Source organism: Mustela lutreola, chromosome 2 (assembly GCF_030435805.1).
Source record: "Mustela lutreola isolate mMusLut2 chromosome 2, mMusLut2.pri, whole genome shotgun sequence".
NCBI lineage: Eukaryota > Metazoa > Chordata > Mammalia > Carnivora > Mustelidae > Mustela > Mustela lutreola.
Window position 1 is genome coordinate 9167235 of NC_081291.1, and position 18081 is coordinate 9185315.

Genomic DNA, 18081 nt, shown 5'->3' on the forward strand with positions numbered 1-18081 from the left:
GGGGTGCTCCCAGCTGGGAACCCTTGGTCTGGTAGGCCTGGTGGCTAAGTCCTTGGGGCTCTTTTTTTTTTTTTTTTTAAGATTTTTATTTATTTATTTGACAGAGAGAGACACAGCAAGAGAGGGAACACAAGCAGGGGGAGTGGGAGAGAAGTCGGCTTCCTGCCAAGGAGGGAGCCCGATGCGGGGCTCAATCCCAGGATCCCGGGATCATGACCTGAGCCCACGACAGACGCTTAACGACTGAGCCACCCAGACGCCCCCTTGGGGCTCTTGAGCCTTCCAGAACCAGAGTCTGCCCGTCCCCCAGCCCTGGTCCAGCCAGAGGCTCCCAGTGTAGATGGGATTTATTTTTTTTTTTAAGATTTTATTCATTTATTTATTTGACAGAGAGAAATCACAAGTAGATGGAGAGGCAGGCAGAGAGAGAGGGAAGCAGGCTCCCCGCTGAGCAGAGAGCCCGACTCGGGACTCGATCCCAGGACCCTGGGATCATGACCTGAGCCGAAGGCAGCGGCTTAACCCACTGAGCCACCCAGGCGCCCCTGTAGATGGGATTTAAAGGAAAGGCTGCTTGGCTTCCAACCTCCAGGCAGAAGTTCTGCACTTAGACCTTTGATTATGGCTTGTGCTTGTGTTTGCTGCTCTTCCATGAGCCCAAGTATGTGTCTCCCCAGAAGGCCTCCCTGGTAGAGGAGGCTCCTTTAGAGGGACCAGCCTGGGTGTCAGGTGCTGCGCCTTATGGAGCTGAGGAAACCAGAGCACCTGAGGACGGGAGCCAGGTGGCCTTGGCCTGCTCTGGCCTAGTGGGTTCTCTTTCCCCAAACCCTTTGGGTTCTCCTAAGGAAAGGGTCCGTGGGAGGCAGGGCGGGGGTAGGACTCTGCTCATGGCCAGAAAGAGAGAGGTAACCTAGAACGCGAGGAGCCCAGGGAGCCGTGATGCTCTCCCATCCCCACCATCTTCTGGCCAGCGTGACCCTCTCCCTGTTAGCAAGGAGGCTCTGTGTGTAGGAGCCTTCCTCCGCCCAGGGCTGGGCGTGACTTTACTCTCTGAGGGGATTCACCTCTCCCACCTTCTTTTCCTGGTCAGTTGTTCCTTTTCTGCCTCCTCTTCTGATCCTTTGCCCCCCACCTCCCTTCCCTGGAACATTGCAAAGGTGTGTGGGTAGAGGCTCCTTGGCTTGGGGCCACTCCAGTCCCTCACCCCGCTGAGCCCCCCCATCAGGTGCTGGCAGCTGGCTTGGGCTGAGCTGAGCTGCGCTTAGGAAGCCACTGCTGAGTGTTCTTAGGAATGTTTTCTCCTCTTGTGTTCCTTTTGTTTGTTTGTTTGTTAAGCAGTCACTTTCTCCTTTGTCTTCCTTTCTTCCTCTCCACTTTCTTCCTCCCTCTTGGAACCTTCTACTTCTCTCTTTTGCGGCCCTCTTGCTTTGAACCACTTTACTCTGGTTCTGATGTTCTATCTTGGTCCCTTCCTCTCTCTTAGTTTTATTTTTGTCTTTTTGTCATTCTCTTGCTCTGGGGTTCACGGATTCCTTCCCTCCTTTCCCCAAACTCCCGCTTGTTCCAGGCATGTCCCTCAGGTGGCCTCCAGAACTTCTGCACCAACCCCCCCTCCCCCCGCCTTTTCATCCCCGGTTGGCGTTAGTTAGTGCCTGGAGGACTCTGTACCTTTTACAAGTAATTAGACCAAGGGCAAGTGTATTTAGGGGATGGGGGGAGGGTGAGGCCTGACCCTGGGAGGTGGGGACACTATTAATAGTCCTAAGAGCAGCTGGAGGTGGGGGCAGTTGTCTGGCCAGGCCTGGCTTGGGCAGCTCAAAGGGTCAGAAAGGGCAGTGCTGGAAACAGAAAGCAGGTAGGGGTTGGGGAGCAGCTCTGCATGCCCCTAGCCTGGATGGGGGTGCCCCCTCCCCAGGGCCCAGTCTTTTCTTGGCATGCCGATATAGATGGGCATTCTCCACTGTCTGCTTCTGTCAGGTGCAGGAGAGGACAGAAGCTTTAGGGGTGCAGGCACTTTTATGGACCCAGCTATTACATGACTCCTGGCCCCAGGCGCTCTTGGAAACGGTGGCTGCAGCTGCTGGCGAGCTGTGGTACCAGCTGGCACTCCCAGGAGAGGCGGCTGGCCACCCCGTGGGGCAGCACCCACACTTCTGGTGTCCCCGGCCCTCTGTATCCTTAGCGCTGGACTAGGAGAGGCAGGGCCCAGCGCCCTCAGAGTCCAGGGGCAAAAGCTTTTCTCCCCCTTCTCTGTAGGCCTACCCATCCCCTGGCCTTCCCTCTCACTGCCTCTCCCCGACCGTTTCCAGTGTGGGGACCATCCTGAGACCACTGACTGACTTCGGAGAGGGACACACCCGTAGAAGGCATCCTGCTCTTTTATGTCCAGAGGAACCTCTCTGCCCCTCTTTGGAGATGGTTATGGGCCAGGCCAGGCCCTGAGGGAGCCCATCAGCTTCCTGGTCGCATTCTCTAGGCCGAGACACCAAAAACCAGTAATCTAAGGCATTCTTAACGTGTCATAATGCGCCTCTGTGGTAGGGGGAGCTGAAGGTTAGCCATACTTCCTTCCCTGAGGCAGCCTTTGAGCTGAGCGGGAGAAGGAGGAGTTTCAGCTAATGCTGGTCCACGTGGAAGGACGAAGGACGGTGACATTGACGAGTCGGCCCCGGGCTAAGCACTTTACACCTGTTTTCCCATTTAGTCCTCGCCCAAGAGCCTTAGAAGGCAGGTGGCATCTGCATTTTACAGAGGAGGAAACAGCTCAGAACTTGACCAAGGTCACTGGGCTGGTAGGTTCTGGAGTCTGGATGTGAACCAAGGGAAGCCTCTTTCCACGGCTGCTGGCTGTCTACCTCCATCCCCCACTGCCCTTGGTGTGCCCCCTTTACCCTCTCTGTGCTGGGGTGAGGCCCGCCCTTGGAGTGGACATGGGGTCTAGACCAAGGACATCTCCTGGGTAGGCCAAGGGCAGGCCTGGGGTGGGGAGCTCCTGCCTCCCTCCAGCTCTCCGCAGGTCCCTCCTTTGGCTTCCTTCAGTAGCAGCCACTTCACTTCCACTCCCTGTCTGCTGGGAGTTCTGCTCTGACAGGACTTCCTCTCCCTGGGCACCTCTGGAACCCCCCAGATGTAAGGTGTCCCGGGTCTGCTTGCTCACGGAGAGCCTGTGGATCACTGGCAGAGGTGCTGGGGGTCAGTGCTGGGTCTCCTGCAAAGGGGCAGACCCAGGAGGAGCCTGAATGTCAATTCACATCTCCCAGGGCTTCACTGCTGGGAATTAACTGCTTAACTGCTGGCCTGGGCTTGGAGAGGCCCCTAACAGGCTGACTGGGCTTTTTTTCCTCCATCCACCCGCTGGGTGTTGGCCTCCGCACCACAGTGCAACCATCATTCTCTCCGCCATTTTGGCCACTGTCTGTCATATCATGGGGAAGAACAACTGGGCCCCTGGTTCCCCCGGGCTTCAGTGACCAGACCCCATCTCTCGTTCTTCCTGGGCTGGAGGTAGTGCCGAGGAAGGTTCTCCCGTCAGGTGCAGGGCAGAGAACGCTGAGCAGCTCACACCGCGGGAGCACCCTGGAGGCACCAGGGTTATGTGCCTGGGTCTGGCCTTTGGGGCCCCTTCTGCTGGTCTCCTGGGCGCCAGAGGAGCCCACTGACTTGCCTTCTCCCTTTCTGCGGTCGCACTGCTGGGCAGGGAGCCCTGCGGCAGACAGATCTGGCCCTGGCTCCCCGAGGACCACAGGCGGTGCTGGTGGAGGCAGTGTGGGTTGAGGTGGGAGAGGTAGTGCTGCCAGGGCCAGGGACTGAGAGTAGAAGGTCCCACCCATGTGTTCCCTGTGACCCGTGCTGTTGGCCTTGCCTTACCCTCCTCCCATGGGCCTTTTTGAGCGCAGGCCCCACAGACAGCCAGAACAGGTCTAGATCGTGCAAGGGTGACTGAGTCTCTTCCCTGGCCCTCAGCCTTCCTCCCCTGCACAGGTGACTCAAGGCACGGGCTCAAGCCCCTTCAGATCTGTGGGTGGAGGGGAAACGAGGAAAGGGGAGATGGAAGGTAATGGGGGAGTGACACGACACGTGTGTGCATCTTGTCCCTGGCCGCACCCTTGCCCCTATGTTCAGGGCGGTGCTTCCTGGTCATGCTCCTGTGTTCTAGGTTACCTAGGAGTTCTAGGTTACCGCGGGATGGCTCCAGGGTCTGTGTGCACATGCACAAGCTGGTTGGCTCATGGGGGTGGTCTGCAGAGAGGAAAGAGGGAAGGAAAGATCCTAGAAGCTCCTTATGCCTGGCCTGGTGGAGGCCGAGCCCCTCCTCTCTTCGCCCTCTGGCTGCCCTACACTCTCTAGGACTTCCTCAGTCCCTGAGTCGCCTGTTTGCAGAGATGGGGAGAACCCCTCTGTGACCCATCTCCCTAGCCCCCCGTCTTTCCACCGCTCCCCTCCTCAGGGTGTCTCAGATTCTCAGACTTAGGTTTCAAGAGGCACAATAGTTACATTCTCCAGCTCTGATTGCTGTGGGCCAGGCCTCTGGTTCCCCTTGAGATTGGGTTTCCAGTGCCCTGGATGCTCCGGAATCACAGAAAGGGGGGGGGGGCAGGGGGGGGAGGGGAGTGCCACCCTGGGGAGGGCCAGGATCAGCTCCTGAATTGCATCAGTCCTTCAGAGGACAGCATCCCTGGAGCGGAGCACACCGCTGCCTTACTTCTCGAATCTCAGCCCCTGGGAGAGCCTGGGGAAGGGCAAGCCAACTGCGAACTCTGGGGGCTGCCCGCTCCAGCCCAGAGGTCAGTGGAGCGGCAGAGCTAGAGGTGGGCTCCTCTGCGGCCCGGTGCTAAGCACCCAGCATGCTGTGCACAGTGGGCCCGCAGCTCCCAGTGCCTCCTCTCATCCTACTCCTGTGGGATGGCAGGAAATTGCTGGTGGTGTGTGCACGTGCGTGCGTGTTTGTGCTTGCCTGAGTGTGTGCCCGTGTGGGTGTGGTTGAGCTGGGTCTTTCCCTCCTCTTGGCCACCTGAGCGCTCACTCTGTCAGTGATGTGCGTGGAGGCAGCTGGCCAGCAAGTTCCATGTGGCCCCTTTCACAGAGGGAGCTTGTTTCGGGTGGGAGCCGAGGCAGAGCGTTCCCCGCAGCAAGCAGGAATTCCTCCTTTACCTAACGGGAGCCATAAATATCTGCCCGTCTGTCTGTGACTGGAAACACACGTACACATATATAACGTGCTGTCAGTCGGGGTTCGTGTGCAACACTGGGCCCCTGCTGGCTGCTGCAGGTTCCCCTCCAGGGCTCCCACGAAGAGGCAGAGCCCTTCTGGGGGGACACACACACACACACAGAGAAACAGGCAAGGTTGGGAAAGGAAAGAAAGTTGGAGAAAGGGAACATGAAGGAGAAGGAAGGACAGAGAGAGGAGTGTGGAGCCGAGAGAAAAATAAGACTAGAAATGGGATTCCAGAGGAAAAGGTGAAGAGCTCCGTAAAGCAAGGAAGGGGCCTTCAAGGGCAGAGAAGGCAGAGCTGGTGCTCAGAGAAAGGCAGTCCTGGGTAGGGGGGCCTTGTGGCTGTTCGAGGGCTGTGGAGGGACCTAAGGAAGGGGGGCCCACATGCCAGCTGTTGGCTGAGCTTGGCCTGGGTCTGGGTACTGCAGAAGGCCACAGGCCATCTTTGCAAGGGGGTTGACTGATGACATGTGTGCAGATAAACAGGGAGTCGCCCCAGACCCAGGAGCCATGCTGAGACAGAGTCCAGATCCATTACCTGCTCCCTGCATAGTCCCCCCTTCCAGAAGCCTCCACAGTGGCCAGGGCCCTCAGGCACTATGGGCAGGTGGCCTCTGCCTTTGAGGTGTGGATCCCATGAGTAGCACAGGTCCCACGCAGAGGGCAGTCAGCTGAGCATGCTTCCGTGGGTGGCGTGGGCTGGCTTAACCACCGGCAGCGTGGAGAATAAGCTGTGGGCTCTGAGATTCTCTCCAACCCCAAACCTGGCCTGGGCTCAGGGATCCTGATGCCGGTCTGCACAGGGCATCAAGCCCAGGCATAGGACACAGGCTTGGACTGTTTTCAGGAGGCTATATTCGATGGGCCTCATGCGAGGAAGCTTAAAACCAGAGATGATGCCCTCTGGTCCTCCAGGCCAGGATAGAGGGAAAGGTTGAGTTGGGTCAGGGCCAAAGCGGTGCCCCTGGCGGCTGCTTCCCATCTCCAGTCGCTAGGGCGTGAAGGCAGCAGTAGCCTCTGATGAGAGGTGCAGGCAGGGAGCTTAGGGCTGCTTTGCTGACCTTAGGGTGGCCCCAAACTGGCGGTGTGTACTTAGGGGCCCCACCGCTCTGGCAGCCAGGCAGAGGAGAGGCGAGGCCAGAGAGGCTCCTAGGGGATGTGGCCCTGGAAGGCTGGAGAATCAGAGTGACAGCCTCGGGGGCGTGGGCCCGGGGAGGGTTTGCGGGGAGGATAAAAGATGGAGCTGGGCACCTGTCTGCCTTGTGCTAGCCAATACTGTCCCTGCCCCTCCACTGGCCCACAGGCCACCAGCTGGCCCATTATCCCTGGCGAGAAAGCAGACACTGGAGGGAGGCTCCCACGTGGCAGCAGCTCACTCATGCAAACCCGCCCGGCTGGGACTGCCAGGGGAGAGCCGCTCCGCTCTGGGTCCGAGGCAAGGGGAGAAGGGGGGCAGCGCAGAGAAGAGCCCCCGCTGTGCAGCAGTCAGGTCTCCTCCTGCGCTGTTGGCAGGGGGCAGTGCGTGGGGCCTGTGAACAGGAGATAAAGAGTTCAGGCAGAGGGTTTTTTCTCACTAACCGTGGATTTGTATGTTTGTTCAGCTGGTGGCTCTGATAAGCCCCATTCTGCCAGATAAAAGCTGAGCAGCCATGAGGCGGGGCGTGGGGAGGGGTGTCATAAAGGGACCTTCCTCCTGTGTGTCCTGAGGCCTGGGGTTATCCCCTCCCCCGGGGAGCCCAACAAGGAAAGGAGTCAGGATGCTGGGGTGTCTCGCTCCCTGGTGTGCTGGCCTGTGGTGCGGCTTCTGATCCCAGAGGGCTGTCTAGAGTAGGCCCAGAGCTGAAGCACGGCTCCTGGAAAAGCCAAAGAAAGCTAGCCTGCTGGCTCCCTGCTCTGGGGGTGGGGGGCGGGTGGTGGGTGGTCTCCTCACCCTCCCTAGGAGCCTGTCCACCAGGGCCCGCTGCTCTTTGGCCCTGCAGCTGCTCTATGGGCTCCTGTCGGCACCCCCCACCCCCCTGCCCTGTCTGCCCACCGGGTGGACAAGGGTCTGCCCCATTACGTCCCTTACTGTCCTGTCTGGGCAGGGTTCGTAGTTGAGCCCCTGGGCCTGGGGCTGGCCTGCAGGGGCTTCAGCTGCCTCTGAGCAGACCATGGTGTCCCCAGGGCTCCTGCTTTAACCCTCTCTTCCCCTCCTGCTGCGTGCGGGCCGCCAGGGTGCAGGGGCTGCTGCTCGAGCGGGCCGGTGGGGCCCTGGCCGGAGCTGCCCCTGCTGCAGGGCTGGCTGGGTCCAGATTTCCAGCGTTTCTGCCTTTTGTCCTGGAGCTGAGCTGAGCATGCCGGGGGCCGGCGGGGGTGGCATTGTGGGGACGCTGGCTGGGCCGCCAGCCGTAAGATGGCTGCCAAGGGCTAAGATGGCTGCCAGCAGCGCCTGGAGGCGCGTGGCAGCGGGCCTCGCCCGCGCTGGATCCTCGCTCCCGCTTGCTCCTTTACATCTAGCTAATAGTAATAACAGCAATAACGTTTCGGGACAGTGTCCTGGTTTAGAAGGATTTCCTGTCTATCGCGCTCTCCTGGAGCCCCATTTGTCTCTGCCGTAGTCGCTGGCCCACCTCCATCTCTTTGTCGGGTTCTCTCTCGCCTTGCTGTCCTTGGGCTGGATGTGCGCATGCGCGCAGCTTTCTGTCTCCACCTGGCCGCGTTCAGGGGGGCCCGGGACCACACCCTTGAGTGGACGCCTCTGGCTCTCCCAACGCCACGGACCCGGACCTGGAAGGCTAGTGGGGACGGAGTCGGTCCCAGGATGGGTGGGGTCAGTAGCAGGCGCCCCCCTGGGGCCGCAGGGGAGCGGCAGGCGCCGGGCTGGTGGGTTGGCCCTTCGGAAGCTTTGAGGGGCGCACGGGGCAGCCGTGGGAGATGAAGCAGGCTCGCGGCACCCCCAGTCTAGGGATGTCCTAGAATGGACCACGCACACCCTCAGCCCCTCACCTGAGTCTTCCTGGACTGGCGGGGGGTGGGGGTGGGGGTGGGGGTTGAATCAGACCTAGAGAGCCAGAAAGAGGCCAGGAGGAGAGAAAGACAAAATTGATACCCGCAAGACTGTGGCACAGAGAGGGTGCCCTCCTGGGAGCCTGGGAGGAGGTCCTGTAGGTTCTCTCCAGAGTGGAGAGTGCCACTAGCAAAGACACGCGGCCTGGGGTAGGACTCCCCGTCCCTAAACACACCACAGGCATGAGCACAAAGGGCGGTGTAGCAGGATGTGCCCCAAATTGGAGGGGTTGAGGGGACCTCATGAACATTTTCCTTATAGATTTCTGTTTTCTCGATTTGTGACGAGTTTTGTTTTTTGGTTTTTTTTGGACTTAAAAAAACGGAACAAGGTAAAGAATGGGGCAAGTGGGGACTGGAACTGTCCTGTTGTAGGCAACCTGTCCTTTCCCGCTGGTCACACTGAGGCAGGAGGACAAGAACTTGGCCTGAGCCAAGCCTGGGCCTTTGCTCCCAGGGGGATGCTGTTCTTCTTACCAGCCCCCCTCAGCCATCCCTCTTCCCTTCCACCCGAGTGGCCGAGCGGCCACAGGCCACCTTGCTGCAGTCTCTTGGGCCTAGGCCTTGTTCTTCAGGAACTTCCTTGCTGGTCACCCCCCCAAGTGTGAGCAGCTTGGCTGTGAGGCCAGTGAGGTGGCGGGGCTCTCAGGCCGGCAGGCTGACCGTGGGGTGGTGGGTGAGACCCAGGAGGCCAGGTCAGAGAGCTGGGCAGAGCCTTGGGCCGATACCAGGGTGCGGTTTTCTGATGCCACCCCCCATGTTTTTCCCTTGAGCGGTCGATTCTTTACCAAATGCCTCGCCTTCCTCCTGCCCCCCAACCTGCCCTGGCCCCCCTCTGCCACCCTCTCGCCAGCTGTCGTGCCTGGGCAGGCATTCTGGAGGTCCCTATTGTGCCCCTGGCACACAAAGCTTTGAGGACCTGGGGGGCGGGGGTGGGGGGGCTTTCCCAAGCTCCGCAAAATATTCACACACACACTCCACCCTGCCCCAGCCCTCTGTGAGCTCCCGCCGCACAATGGGCCCTTGTCTCGGGGCTCCCTCTGAGCAGCTGTGGCACTGGGGCATGAGACAGCCCAGACAGGCTGGCACAGAGCGGGCGACAGCGTCAGGGCAGACCTCCCCCCTCGGGGTTGCCAGGCACTGCCTGTGTGCATAAAGGTGAGGTGTAGGAATGGCTGTAATTAATGAAGTGCGAGAAGGAAGGGGCTGCTCCCCTGGGAGCTGGAGCCGAGTGGAGGAGGGGGGACCCTTGGGTTCATCCCAGCTGTGCAAAGAGGTGATCCCTGGCTTCTCTTATGGGTATCGTCCTTGCCCTGGTCCTCAGCCGCTGCTACTCTCCTGGGGCCGACTCTGCCACCAGGCACATGGGGCAGTGTCCGCAGCCCGTGCTGGCTGTCGCACTGGGGCGCTACTGGGATCTGGTGTGTGGAGACCCGGGCTGCGGCCAACCTCCCCACAGTGCCCAGGACACCCCGCCACCGAGAAGGAGCTGGCTCTGGTATCTATAGGACTTCCTTCTTTCTCTCTTCAGGTTGTCCCTAGGCTGCTTCCCTCCGAGGAGAGGGTGCTGTGAAGGTGTTTACAGGGCTGGAGGGGCAGCTGCTTGGATGGTGTGTGGGGGACACTTTGATCTTGACCCCTTTTCCCCTTTGTGTCTCCTGCAGAATCCGGACAATCAGATAGTTCAAACCAGCAAGGAGATGCGGACATCAAACCACTGCCCAACGGTCAGTGCCCCTCCGACCCCGCTCCTGTGGGCCCACGTCTAGCCTCTGTGGCTTGCCCTGCCCCTACCTGCCTTCCCTCCCCCTGGCCAAACTGGCAGCCCGTCTCCTCCATTTCTTCCCCTTTACTCAGCCATTCCTTAGCTGAACTTCAGCTGATGCCCCAAGGGCAGGAGCTCACCAGAAGCCTACTCACCCTTCTGTGTAGACATGAGGGCCCCTGAAGGCCAGCCTGGGTCTGGAATGGAGGGGAGGGAATCAAATCCCAGTGGGGAGAGCTTCAGGGACACAGGCAGGCAGCACCCTCCAACCTTGCCTGACTCACTCACTTGTTCTTTCCCCTCTTCAGGGCACTTAAGTTTCCAGGACTGTTTTGTGACTTCCGGGGTCTGGAATGTGACAGAGCTGGTGAGAGTATCACAAAGTGAGTTCTTTCTTCCAGCCAGGGCCGAGCTCAACAGACTGGGGGTGTAAGGAGGTGGGACACGGACCCCATGTGTGGCCCCCCCCGCTGGTGGGGTCTTGGCCGAGGGGCAGACAGGGTTTCCTGGGATGCTCTGCCCGTTGGTCCTGGGCCGGGTGGAGCGGAGGCACCTGGAGAGCCCAGTCTCTAGTCCCCACTGCTTCGGAGGAGAAAAATCACCACCAAGGGCTCTTGCCCAAAGACGCCCCAGCCAGGAGGAGGCTTTTGGGGAGTTGTTTAGGACGATAAAACAAGGCTCCACTGGGGCTTCCACCCCTCAAACCTTATCACCTTCTTGCCTTTTCCCAGCTCCTGTTGCGACAGCATCAGGGCCCAACTTCTCACTGGCCGACCTGGAGAGTCCCAGCTACTACAACATAAACCAGGTGACCCTGGGGCGGCGGTCCATCACCTCCCCTCCTTCCACCAGGTGAGCCCAGCACCCTGCCCCCCGCCAGCCCCAGGCCATCTCAGGTGCTGCAGCCAGCTGCACCTCCAAGGCCTGGGAGCCTTAGAAGGTCACCCCTTGTTGAGGGCGTGGGCTCCGGAGCTCCAGGGCCTGCCACGCTACCAATCCCCTGAGCTTCCTGCTTCGTGCTGTGCTGTCGCTGGCCATTTGGTGCCAGGGACATAAGCCTAAACAAGGCATGGGTCTGCCCTGAGGGCACTCCCAGTGGGGATCTGAGAAGGCCTCTCTGTTGCGGAAGTGACATTTGAGCCCAGACAGGCCTGGGATGGAGGCTCCAAGTAGAGCAGCCCCATCCCAGCCAAGGGTGGACAGCCAGGTGGGACGCCCCCCCCCCAAAGAAGGCTCTAGAAGATATTTAGACTTAAAACCTACTGAAGGGTTTGAAGCAGGAGATGCGGGGGATATGGGTTCCAGAAAGTGCCCCTTGCAACAGCATGTGTGGGCAGGACGGACGGCCAGTTAGAGGCTGGAGTAGAGGGGGGCCTCAGCTGGGTGTGGGAGAGGCGTGGGGGGGGTGGAGCTGAGAGGTGTTGGGGGGTGGACACATTCAGCCTTTGTCAGGGCCAGTTGTTCAGGACCGGAAGGGATCCTGTGCTTTAAAAAAAAACTTGGACTTCTGGTTCATTGTGAGGTTTTTGGCATTCACTTTAATTTGTTAGAATATTACGCTGTAATACTATAGTAGCTTCGTGGTAGTACTATTTTCATATAAAATAACCTAGTATCTTGATGTCTGAGTTTTGCAGCACCCCTTTGGGATTTTTGTTCCTGGCAAGTGCCTCTCAACTTGCCCTGGCCCTGGGGGTTGATGGGAAATAGAAGGCGGGGCCAGGGAAGCAAGGGAGGAGGCTTTTGCCCCCTCTTTGACCTAAGCAGCTCAGTGGATGAGGGTTTCATGGACTGAGAAGGGGATTAAGGAGGAGGAACAGGTGGGCTGGGCCCTGAGGGACTCCCAGGGCCGGTCTAGTCTCAGGGGTGGGCACGTAGTGAGTGCCAGGGAGCCTCGGCTTGAGTAGCTGTAGCTCAGTCTTCCCTTGGCCTACCTGATCCCTCTCCTCTTTCCCAGCACCACCAAGCGCCCCAAGTCCATCGATGACAGTGAGATGGAGAGCCCTGTCGATGATGTCTTCTATCCTGGTACAGGCCGCTCCCCAGCAGCCGGCAGCAGCCAGTCCAGTGGCTGGCCCAACGATGTGGATGCAGGTATGGGCGTTGCAGGGCCGACGCAGAGCAGGGCAGCCGGAGCCTCTTCTTCCTGCTCAGCTTCCACGGCGAGCCTCCCTCCGGTTCCCCTGCTGTGGTGGCGCTACCTGTCTTCTGGCCTCCTGACCTTCCAGAGGCGGGCAGACCAGGCCGAAGGGGTGGAGGCGAGGAGCTGGGCTGTCCCTACATGGGCAGCAGAGCCATGGGTGTGATGGAAGGAAAGCAGAGGCCCCAAGCCCCGAGCTCTCGTGGTCTCCTTCTCTTGCTGTTTCTCTAGAGAGGACACCCCAGCTCTGTGGTCCCCTGGTGTGAAGCAGTTTCTCTCAGTCTGGGCACCATGGACATGTGGGGCCACATCATTTTCTGAGGCGGGGCCGTCCTGTGCACTGGAGGGCGTGGAGCACCAGCCCTGGCCTCCAGCCACCAGCCAGCAGCAACTCCCCACTCCTCCCCAAAGTATAATGACCAAAAACGTCCCCAGATATGTCGCTGAATATCCTCTGGCATAGGGGAGAGGCCCTGAGTTGAGAACTGCTCGTTTGAAGGCCCGGGATCCCAGAGAGGAGCAGAGTCTAGGAAAGGATGACCAAATCATTGTCCAGTCAAGCGGGAAAGCTAGGGAAGGGCAAAGGGAGCCGGGTCAGTCCTCCCAGTACCCTCCGGCTGCCCCTTTCTCCGTGAACCCACCCACCTTCACTTCCAGTCTTGACCGGAGGCCTGAGCAGACCCAGAGAACCCAGATGGGAAGGAGAGGGGAGTGCGCATGTATGCTCCCACTTGTGTGTCTGCATGCCCGATAACATGCATGAAGAGGCTGGCCGTGGGCTACTCCGGCCGGGCACACTGCTCGTGCAACCTGCGTGTGTCCCTGAGGTGCGAGTTGCGGTGCTGGGGAGCGCAGCCCCGTGTGCAGGGCTTGTACACGGGGCTTGTATGCTCTGGTCAGGCCTGGGGATGGGAGCTCTGCTCTGGAAGCAGGAAGAGGAAGGCCTGACTTGCTGTCGCTTTGCCTGGTGTTTTCCAGATGTGCCTCTACAGAGATGGGCCAAGCAAATGGGCCGGGCAGGGGTTCAGGAAAAGCAAGGCAGAAGGGCGGGGAGGGCTTCTGCGTTGCTGTGGTCCAAGGGACCCTCTCTCAGCTCCCTGGGATGAGTGGAGGAGAGCTCATCTCGAGACCTTGGGCCGGGGGAATAGACCAAGAGCAAAGCTCACCTTTGTGGAACAGCTCTCCGGGCAGTCTTTGGGTGCCTCTCACAGGGCTTTGTGTGGCAAGCAGGGAGCTGGGTCGACACAGCCCAGATACTTCTCTGGGAGAGAGAGAAGGGGTTGAAAAGGCCTTGAAGACTCCGCAGCCAGGGCCTCAGTTAAGTGACAGTCTCTGGAGGACTCAAGTGCCTTGAGAGCTGCATCTGTAGCTGCCTCCTGGGGCTCAGCTTCCCCGTCCCTCTGCCCTGACCTGGTACCCAAGGAGCTGTCCCCTCTCTGACTCCCACTCTTTTTTCTCAGCCGTCTGCTCTGGTGCCTGCCATTTCTGCTCCTTCCAGCTGTCCTGCCACGCACGGCCCCCAGCATCCTCCTGCAGCACCCCCAGCTCCCTTGCTTTCCCTCTTTTCCTCCGCCCCCCACCCCCGCGGTGTTGTTTCCCCGTGCTGCGACAAATCGCCAATTAAGCAGCCCAGCTGCAGGACAGGGAACAGCTGGGGAAGCGCTGTGCGGCCACGGGGACAGCTGTGCACAGCTGGTGGGGGTGCTCCCCACCCCCTTACCGTGCCAGCTATCAGGTGGCACACAGCTGCCGCCAGATAACACCTCTGCTGGCGGCTGGGAGTTCACCCTTCCCCCACCTCTTCCCTCCGCGGTTAAGACTGCAGCCCCCCCCCCACTCCCACTCAGACAGAGTCTGTGCCTGAAAGACTCTCCGCGCATCCCCTCCACTCCATCTGAGCCCTCCAGCCTCAGCCTAGGACAGGGGACGAGCTCGCCTGGAGGACCTGGCCCAGGGCCCCTGCTGTGTCAGAGCCTCCATGGGACATCATGCTCTCAGGGTGCAGAGATGACTCAGTTGGCAGCATCAGGATCTTTCAGACAGAGCTGCAAGGCCGGGGGGGGGGGGGGGACTCTGTGCCCCTGTCCCAGTGAATGCCACCCATCTCTGGCACCAGGAGGAGAACAAAGCCCTGAAATAAGGCAGAGGCAGCCGCCCAGCCTCTGGATCCCCTGGAAGGGGGTTCCTTTGCTGTCTTGCTCTGCCACCCAGGTCCTCCGGTCCCTCCAGGTCCTCCTGCTCTCTCGTCGGGTGACATAGCATGTCACCCCTGCAGTCCCTCCCAAGGGCTGTGACTTCTTCCTACCAGAGCCTCCCCCAGTCCAGGGCCCCACAGAGCAGACCCCAGCCCATCGCTCTTCTGGGTCGCCCCTCACTCTGAAGCTGGCTCCCCGGGGCTGCTCCTGCACACCTTCCCCGCCCCCCGCCCCCGCATCCCACCTTTTCATCCTGTGCCCTACGAGCTCATCATCTGCTCATCAGGGAGCAAGACGGGCCCCCTTGCTCATCTCCTACCCTGTGCACCCGAGGGTCTCGTTTTGCTCTCGGGTCAGAGCACCTGTAGCTGGCCAGGCGGCACACGGGGCCTAAGAACCAGAGCCAGAATGGGGCAAAGGAGGCAGGAAGGGGGTGTGTGGGGGGAGGGATAGGGAGGGGGCAGAGGAGAGAGGAGCTGGCTGCTGGCTTCCCGCCTTCCCTTGCTCTCACCCCGGCCCAGCTAAACCTGCCCTGTGTTGCTGATTCCTCCCCCCAGGCCCGGCTTCTCTAAAGAAGTCAGGAAAGCTGGACTTCTGCAGTGCCCTCTCCTCTCAGGGCAGCTCCCCGCGCATGGCTTTCACTCACCACCCGCTGCCTGTGCTTGCTGGAGTCAGACCAGGTGAGAAATGGGGGGCCTGGCCGGGGGGTGGGGGCAGTGGGGGAGGCGGTGGAGCGCTTAGGGGCAGCTGGCCAGGTGAAGGAGCTGGGGTGACAGCCCGAGTGACAGCCCCAAGCTCTCTGAGTAGGCGGCGGCGGTCCGGCGGAGGGTGGGCACGGGAGTGGGCCCTCCCTCTGCGGCAGCCCCTCCTCGCCTTGTCCCCAAGCAGCGTCCCGCTTGCTTCTCACTCTCCATGTGCACGTGTGTGCATGGGTGCATGTGTGTGTGCTGGGCAGCATGGGTCTGTTTCAAGGCCCTCCCCGACCTGCCTTCGGTGACAGAGGCCTCAGATCCACTCCTGCCGCCTCTCCTTGCCTCTTGCCAGGGGAGGGCGGGAAAGCACAAGGCTTCTCCTTCTGTACTCTTTCCCTCTTCCCTCCGAGCTCCTGGCTGAGCCTGGGGTCCGATTTCCCAGCACCGGGGTTGGTCCCCGTGGGGCACAGGCTGACAAGAGCACTCAGGGGAGCCCGGGCTCCTTTCTCAGGCCCTCCCTGCCCTTTTGCCAAAAGTCAAGGGCTGGGCCCAGGGGCTGGTAGCACCTGGGTTGTTCTCCAGGGAGAGGAGCAAGCCCACTGCCTTGGTGGGCTCTCTTGCTTTGCTCGGGAGCGGGTGCTTGGTGGGGGCAGGGTAGGGGGGACATCTCAGTGTTCCTGAGGGGACAGCATCCGGCAGGAAGTGGTAGCAGCTGAGTCCTCAGCCTCTCCATTCCCTCATTTGCTTTTTCCCTCCCCTGGTACCTTTCTGGCAGAAAGAGGCCTGGACTTTTTCTCTGCCTGCCTGCCGTCTTGTGGGCTCGTCTGTAGGACACAGAGAAGAGTGAGGTTTACCCTCCCGGCTTCCTCCTCGGGGCCTCCTGGCTGAGAGCCCAGAGGCAGCCTGTGCTGGGGCAGGGCGTGGTGGCCGCAAGGTGGGGGCGGGGACCCCAGGCCCTCTCCGCGCAGGCAGCAGGAGGGCAGCAGGCCCAGCTCCGCTCAGCTTTTATGAACTCCAGAGAGAAGCCAAGTTTCCTCAGCCCCTAATGAAACTGAGAGCAAGAGCGAGCTGATTGGAAACAGACCGGAGGGGGAGGACTCGGCCCAGGGAAGAGCTGGGGCCGGCGCCGGGGTGCGAGCTGTGTGTGGGGATGCGTGTGCAAGGACCGCGGGGCTGAGCGCACGGGAACGCGGCCTGGGCAGCAGCGGCCAGAGCCACCGTCCTGTGCGTGCAGGAGCGGGTGTTATGTGTTTCAGGGGCTCGTCCTGCACAGGAAAGGGGCCGGGGCCCTGTCTCCAGCCAGAGCCTGGGACCCCTTGGTCCCTTCTCTCCCTCCCCCAGACTCACCCGTAGGCCCTGGACCAGGGTGAAGCCAGTGAGGCCCTCCCCACGACACCCAAAACCCTAGTCATCAAGATAAATAATATTTAATGTAATAATTGAAACGGTTGCAAGCAACACGCGAGGAACAGCTATCAGCATTTTAAACAAAAGATGGGGCTGGCCTTGCACTTGCCCAGCCTTGCTGTGTTCACGTCACCCAAGCTCCAGCCCTGGTTCTAATCAGACTTGATTACAAAGACCAGCAGCTGGCTGACCAGCCCTGGTTTGCCAATTTGACTTTTTATTTTAAAAAAGTAGTAAAAAAAAAAAAAAAAAAAAAAAAGATTTATTTACTTAGTTTGGCGGGAAGGGGCCAAGGGAGAGAGACAATCTCCAGCTGACTCCTCGCTGAGTGAAGCGCCAGGCGTGGGGCTCAGGGTCACCACCCTGAGATCACCACCCTGAGGTCATGACCTCAGCCGAAATCAAGAGTCTGATGCTTCACCGACTGAGCCATCTGGGCGCTCCGCCGGTCCAGCTTGTGAAAGTACTGTGTTAAGACATTGCTTACCTCCATTGTCGATTGTCGAATTATCTGGTGCTGCCTTAACTTTCTCACCGGAGGCCGGTGCCTCACTCTCCTCAGCCTGGTCTTGGCCTTGATCTTAACCCCATTCTCCCTTCTCCTCTGGCACCTCAGGGCTCTGTCTGACCAGCATCCCAACCCCCAACCAACCCCATCTTCCATTGCGCTCCCCTCTGCCTCCTAAGCCCTGACGCCCTCTTCTTCCTGCCCACATGCGCGCAGGGAGCCCCCGGGCCACGGCGTCGGCGCTGCACTTCCCCTCCACATCCATCATCCAGCAGTCGAGCCCGTACTTCACGCACCCGACCATCCGCTACCACCACCACCACGGGCAGGACTCGCTGAAGGAGTTTGTGCAGTTCGTGTGCTCGGACGGCTCGGGCCAGGCCACCGGACAGGTGAGTCCACAGGCCCCCGGAGCCCTGCCACAGCTCATCTCTGCATTTGTCCGTCTGTCTCGGGGCTCACAGGGAGAGGGTCCAAAAGCCGGGAGCCCTCCTAGGGCTGGGGCAGCAGAGGACCGGTAGTGCCAAACACCTCCGTCTTCTGGATCTGGGGGTAGGGGTCCATGTGTAATGCCAGGGCCTGTCACCGTCCAGAGTTGGGGACGAGGGCAGTGGCCGGGCCCGCCTCGCTCTTGCTCGGGCTCCTTGCCCTCCCCTCAGTCTCTGTTCCCCCGCAAGAGTGTGTCCGTGATCTATCCAACCCAGCCTGGGCTCCTGACCTCATAGCACCCCTCGTAAAACCTCAGGGCTACAAGGAGTGTGTAGGTGCTAGAAGGAGAGTTCCTCGCCTTGGCACTATTGACATCTGGGCTGTCCATTCTGTGTTCTGCGGGGCCGTCCTGGGCACTGTGGGGTACTGGGCAGCATCCGCGGCCCCACCCACTCAATGGCAGCGGCACCATCACTCCCAGTCCCGAAGATTGAGGATATTTCCAGAGTTCAGCGTGCCCTGGGGGCATCACCATTCCCTGGTGAGAAGCCCTGGGTGGAGCAAAGGCCCTCCCTCCTTCACCTCGAGCGGTCATGGAGTCTCCCGTTGGCAGAACTCTCAGCAAGAGGTTCCCAGGTCTGCTTTTGTTCTGGAGGGAAGCCCTTCTGCTCCTCAGCCTAGGAGA

At 60.2% G+C, this 18081-nt stretch overlaps 1 protein-coding gene across 8 annotated transcripts in view; it reads left to right on the plus strand.

Annotated features, from left to right (window-relative positions):
* Positions 1-18081, plus strand: part of NFIX (nuclear factor I X) — a 97105-nt gene that overhangs the window by 64664 nt on the left and 14360 nt on the right. For 6 of the 8 annotated variants that reach the window (XM_059160156.1, XM_059160157.1, XM_059160152.1 and 3 more), the window contains exons 3-8: positions 9925-9987; positions 10334-10408; positions 10757-10877; positions 11983-12119; positions 14918-15040; positions 17184-17359. In XM_059160156.1, the coding sequence (XP_059016139.1) occupies positions 9925-9987; positions 10334-10408; positions 10757-10877; positions 11983-12119; positions 14918-15040; positions 17184-17359 (695 nt within the window). The remainder of the gene's footprint in view (positions 1-9924; positions 9988-10333; positions 10409-10756; positions 10878-11982; positions 12120-14917; positions 15041-17183; positions 17360-18081) is intronic. The other 2 variants (XM_059160153.1, XM_059160158.1) reach the window with 1 other exon arrangement.